The 6,391-nt window shown below is 37.2% G+C and overlaps 1 protein-coding gene across 1 annotated transcript in view; it reads right to left on the reverse strand.

Moving 5' to 3' along the window:
• The window catches only part of LOC104128603 (minichromosome maintenance complex binding protein), a 15,601-nt gene that overhangs the window by 8,396 nt on the left and 814 nt on the right, over window positions 1-6,391 (reverse strand). Inside the window, exons 3-4 of the mRNA XM_035896896.1 lie at window positions 1,780-1,931; window positions 962-1,062 (exon numbers count right to left, since the gene is read on the reverse strand). Coding sequence (XP_035752789.1) covers window positions 962-1,062; window positions 1,780-1,931 — 253 coding nt within the window. The remainder of the gene's footprint in view (window positions 1-961; window positions 1,063-1,779; window positions 1,932-6,391) is intronic.

Consider the following 6,391-nt stretch of genomic DNA (forward strand, 5'->3'; position numbering starts at 1 on the left):
TTTCCATTAAAAGAAACTTCTTTTGTGTGCATTCAAAATGTTGCTAAATGCTTCCATTTTGTCTATTTGTGATACAATGACATGCAGGCAAAAAAACCCAACCTATGACAGACCAAGTGAGCTGTCAGGGTGGGATTAGCTGTCAGATGATAACCAAAAGCAGCTGACCAGGCTGAGTTAACTTTTAAGAAGTTGTCACTATAAAGGATTTACACTGTGCTCTCCATATGGCACTTATCAGAAAGATAAACAAAATCACCAACAGAAATAATTTAAAGTGCAATAATTCAAGACATCAGTAGTACATATGTTAGATTGGTCAACAGTTTTATTTAAAAGTTGACTTCTTGCATCCTTCTCAATTAGTCTGTGTTTTGTCAAGCAAGTAATTGCAGAACAGCAGGTGAAACGGGAAGTTTCTATTGGCGGTATAATGTGATGACATACCTTAATTAATGAAAAAAATCAACCCAATTTTTACTCATTTTGGTCACTCCATGCAGACATGAAAACTTTTTTTTATACTCTTCAGAACTGTTTATGGTAACAACTTCCATAGATTTAGAAATTATTTCAAAAGGATATTTTATAATTTTAAAGCTTATTGGAAAGCTTTGTTCACTATTCACTCATTCACTGGAAGTTTAATAGTCATGAAAGAGTACAAAACATTTAGCTATAGAAGCACTTTCTGCTTTAGAGACTATACAACAACCTAAAGAGAGATGCATCGTGTATCCAAGGGTATGGACATACCAGAGTACAATGGACTTTGGTTTACAGGACAGTCTTTCCTGTAACACTTTCCACACTTTTTTTTAAGCAACAAAATTCACCTCTTAAGCATAACTGTTATGTATTCACACATTTCCCTGTCTGTATCAAGGGGACAGTCAAAATATTTACCTCACTGAAATAAAAATTTCCTTCATTTCAGGATCACGCATCAGGGGAGCCTTACCTTTCTTCATTGTTTACTATGCTCAGCACCGGATCCACAGATAAAATACCGTACACCTCCAGAACATCATTGACTTTGAAGCTATCCCAGCTCTCATAGACCTGCCACAAAGAGAAAATAATAAAATACAGAGGCAGGTGGGACAGATGCAGGACTGCACACAAACACAGACAAAAGGAAAAATCTCAGGAGACTCCAAATGTAGACTGGAACAGTCTGTGTGAAGAGGTCTCTCCTAGTCCTCAGTGTCAGTAAGCTTGTATCAGGAAAATTAGTTTCTATGATTGCATGCTTTTGCCTATTGGCATTCTTTTGCTATACAAATGTAAACAATTGCATTCTAATCTGATTTATCAAGATTTGCTGAATAAGAGAGCATTCAACACAGTAACAGCATAGAAATTTTATGTTGGAATTTTCATAGTCAATATAGCGTACTAGCAAATGAAAGACTATTTCAAATACAATACAAAAACATGTATTGGAGTGTTTTTCTTGTTCCATCACAACTTTTTTTCCTTAAGAGGTCAAATTCTAAAAGCAAAATACCAAGCATCAGTATCAGCTACACCCTTGAGCATCGTGAGAATGTGCAACCTCTAATAAATGCCGTTGAGGGAGTTTAGCAATTCACATATGGGGTAATGAAGAGAAACCAGGTAATAATTAAGAGAAATAATGTAATTATCTGTAGAAACAAAATCGTGGACTTGAAAGACAATTTCTGTGCCTATAAACTAATGCAAGACTTACTACTTAGACTCTAACTTCAAATTCTGTCTGCCTCACTGAGGCCATCGTCTCTCCACTTTTGTTACCTTGACAAGACATGCTGGTCCCTTCTCTCCTGGCAACGGAAAATTTAAGTCAAGTGGAGGTGAGCAGTTGGGAGAAATGAGATGATGACCTGCAGAAGCCTCTGTTTCTAATCTCTTTGGCTCCACACATCCATGGATATCACCCCCACTGCCTGAAAAATAAATGATTCATATGCTCTTTAGACAGAAATGCAAAAATGAACAACTTTCTTCAGTGAGCAACACAAAATTAAACTAACAAGACATCTGAGACAAAAATATTTAATAAAGCAACATATTTGACAGAAGATACTCTTACTCAGAAAAGTCTCAGAAATGTATATGCTATATCATCAAGATAAGCATGACACTTAAACTTTGAGTCCACTTTACCAGAACTGGCCTGTTGGTACTAGGTTATGGCTTGGTGGGATTGTTTGTTCCAGTGGTACTGACTGTACATAAAATTTCAGTTTAATTTTCTGGTATCATCCATCCACACTTAGCTTCTCTGGTTGTAATGATGCTGGCTTTGTGGGCACTCACAGATCATTTTGCTTCCAGAAATTTCTCAATTACTGTGCTGATACTCTTATTTTACTCAAAGATGCTAAACCAAATTAATCCTCTGAGAGTTGTGCATGATGATTTGTGTGATAATAGCACTATTTGCATTAAGGAAGGGAACAAAAATATTTTCACAGTATAAATTAATGAGAGAAGGTGAGCAATTGCCTCCTGAAAGATGACAATCAGCTATTTTTTTTTCTCCCCATTCTAGGAAGAGTTTCTTAAACTAAGAGTTGGCAAGTATGATAATGGTTCATATATGCTTCATTATTACTGGTGTCATTTAGGAATAGTTTCCAGCACTTGCACAATTTTGGGTCTCCTCGAGCAACATTGTAAGAATAGAATATATTTACAAATTCTCGATGAACTAGAACTGTATCTCTTTATGAGTTGAGAAGAGAAACATCTTTCTGAAGAGTCAATTCTTGAACTATGAGCTGCCCCCATAAAAACCTTAAGGGCTAAACCAGTTAATAACTCAATTTCCTCATCTATCTCCAGATGACAAAGGTGTGGCAACAGACCATGCTGTCTATTGGACAATATTATAAGATCTTAAGACCCCATGCAATGCTACAGGCTTGGGGATGAGTGGCTGGAAAGCTGCTTGGCAGAGAGGAATCTGGGAGTACTGGTCAGCAGCTGACTGAATATGAGCCAGCAGTGTGTCTGGGTGGCCGAGGCGGCCAACAGCATCCTGGCTTGTATCAACAATAGTGTGGCCAACAGGAGCAGGGCAGTGAACGTGCTCCTGTACTCCCCACTGGTGAGGCCGCACCTTGAATGCTGGGTTCAGTGTTGGCTCCTCACTATAAGAAGGACATTCATGGGCTGGAGCATGTCCAGAGAAGGGCAATGAAGCTGGTGAGGGGTCTGGAACACAAGGCTGATGGGGAGCAACTGACAGAATTGGGGGTGTTCAGCCTGGAGAAGAGGAGGCTGAGGGGATACCTTATCACTCCCTACAACTACCTGACAGGAGGGGGTAGCCAGGTGGGGGTCGGTCTCTTCTCCCAGGTAATGGGCAATAGGACAAGAAGAAACAGCCTCAAGTCGCACCAGGAGAGGTTTAGATTGAAGACTGGGAAAAATTTCTTCACTGAAGGGGTTGTCAAACATTGGAATGGGCTGCCCAGTGAAGGGGTTGAGTCCCCATCCCTGGAGGTATTTAAAAGATGGGTAGATATGGTGCTTAGGGACATGGTTTAGCGATGGATAGGTATGGCTGGGCTTGGTGATCTTAAAGGTCTTTTCCAACCAAATGATTCTATGAGTGTGAGTACTACGGTAAAGAGCTATGTGATCTTTCTAGAAGAAATCCAAACACGGCAAATAATCTGATTTTCAAAACATAATGCTTAAACTGTGTGAATTCTTTTTTTCCAAATTTGGAGGACTGCAAAGATAATACTTTTCTGCACTTTGTGATCAAAAAACTAGAGAGTTCTTAAAGAGTATGTATCAATATAACATTTTACATTAAAGATCTCTGTAGATTTTCAGCAATAAAGCTATAAAAATCTATTCTACAATTGATCCGTCTGAGTATGAAGACAAAACAGTCTAAACTATCTAAAAAAATATTTGCAAACTGGTAAGAATACAAAATGAAAAACCTGAATTCAGCTAATGAACCTGATAGACATATAATACCAAACAAAGGAAAACAATAGCTTCTACATTTTTTTTTTTTTTAACAGGACTCACAATTTTAAACTAACCACTTTCTCTTGTTCAAAAGAAAATATGCAAGAATCTCAAAAAAACGCCCAAACATGCCAGTTTAAGTGGCACCTCCACAGAAAAGCATAGACAAATAGTTCACAAACTGATTACAATATAAGTAAGAATTGCAAACTCTCTGAACACTGCTACGGTTTGAAATACCATCCTCTTCAAATGTTTAATAGCTTTCATCAGGATGCTTCAAGTGTCTGGTATTAATCCAACTCCTTTATGAAGTTGGATTAACAACTGTTAGGAATAAAGGTAAGGCTGGGAAGATATTTTTTAGATATCTAATACTGCTTGTAGCAAAGCAGCACCTAACCGAGATGCAGTTTGGCTTCAATTTATACAAAAACATCCACAAACAGAGTGAGAGAGACACAAGATTACATGATTTTCCCCGGATTACCATGAAGTCTGCACCAGAGTGGGAAATTAAACAAGAACTCCTAAATTTCAGCCTGCTGCTATAAATTGTATGTGCGCTGTTACATACAAAAGGCAATACACAAGTGTTGCTGGAATTAAGTCTAGAAATACATACACACCATGCAACACCATAGGCTCTCCCACACTGATGACTTCAACCACACCACCAAATTAGTTATGAAGGCTGCATTAACAATTGCAAATATTTCAATTTTTGAGAATAAAATTTCTGCAAATTCTGGAAAGATATCACAATAACTATTCATCAATAATGACTATTACCCATGTGTTGCTCTTTCTGTTTAGATGGATGTAGATCCATATCCTCATCTTCCTCATAGCTCCTCTTATGGCGACTTGGTGTGTAGGATGTTGAAGGACTAACTCGAGCTTGGCTTGCGCTAACATATGCGTAAAATTGAGGATTAAGGACAACTACAGACTCAGTTGAGAAAATTCAGGCAAAGTGAGTTTTGTTTTGGTTTTTTGAACAAAATTCTATTACCCTATTTTGAGCAATACATTAAAATAATGATTCAAATTCTTACCTAGACATCATCTCATTAGATACATAAATAATCTGCTCTAGAAGTGCACAGCAATCATTGGCTTTTTTGAAAATAGAAACTAAAAAACCACCGAGTGCTATTCCAGTATCAATCTCTAAAAAGGGGTTGGTGGTTTTGGTTTTTTTACACCCAGAAAACAGGTACAACTCAATCTCAAGAATTTTTTCTCCCCCACATCTCAACCCTAAGGAACAGACATTATAATAATAAAGACTTGCTATCCAATGCAACTATTATTACTTTAAAAAGAAACACACAGAAAATGTTTACATACTTGTAAGATACTAGCAATACCACACTTGTAAATGAATTCTGAAAAAAGCTAATATACTTTTCCTTTTCTTAGCATGGTGGGCAAATATTAAATCATCATTATTTTCATCATAGTCTGACTCACTTGAAATTTCCACTGCTGCAGTATTTTGCTGTAAGCTTCATTCGAAGACTAACTCTTATCAATCATTTTATTACAAAAATTGCATTAACTTAATTTTAAAATTACATTGGCACTCTGTGCCAGTGACAAGTTGTAGTTTTCTCAAATTCTGAACTCAAAGTATGAAATATCAAACCACATGTAGATTTACCATCAAATTCATATCTTCTTACAAAATGCAGCATATCTTAAGTTTTCTAGACCTCTTCCCCACTTCCTTGGCGAATATAAAACTCCTAAAAGGTGTTAAAAGAAGCATCCTGTATCCATTCCACTCAGACAATTCAACTTCCATTTAATAGAAGAAACTAAAGACTATTTGTTTCTCCCCAAGACCTTCCCTGTACTCACTGAGAGAATGATGTACAGTGGTCGAACTATTATAAACACAATGCTTTGATTTTCCAGGAATTAACATGCTCAGCTACACGTGTTTTCACAGGTTCTTTCAGGAGCCTCTCACTGTGCAAGAGTGTCCCAATTTAATCAGCAAATGGCACTAGAATGCCCATGGCTCAGTTGAAGTTTCTCATTTTCTAAACATTTACAAATAGAAATTAACAGAAATTTTCAAGACCCTCCCAAGCAGACATTAAAAACTAGCCTAAATACCTACTAAATCAAAAAGCAATGCTCCCAAATTCATTTGCATCCTCTTTTGTGCATATAGCAGAACACAAATCTTTACTTTTTACTTTTTCTACACCTACCATCTCTCCTCACCTATCCTGATTCAGTCAAAAAAACCCTTTATCTCCTTAAATCTAAGGAGTTAGTTGGTGATCCCTGTTTGCATAACAGAGCACTAACTCAGTCAAAAAAGATATTTCTTTCACCCACGCTGATTCGCCAGGCACTGGAACACAGTAGAAAGTCTGCCTCTCCAAGGTGACTGTTT

Source organism: Egretta garzetta, unplaced genomic scaffold (assembly GCF_000687185.1).
Source record: "Egretta garzetta isolate BGI_Z169 unplaced genomic scaffold, ASM68718v1 scaffold486, whole genome shotgun sequence".
Classification (NCBI taxonomy): domain Eukaryota; kingdom Metazoa; phylum Chordata; class Aves; order Pelecaniformes; family Ardeidae; genus Egretta; species Egretta garzetta.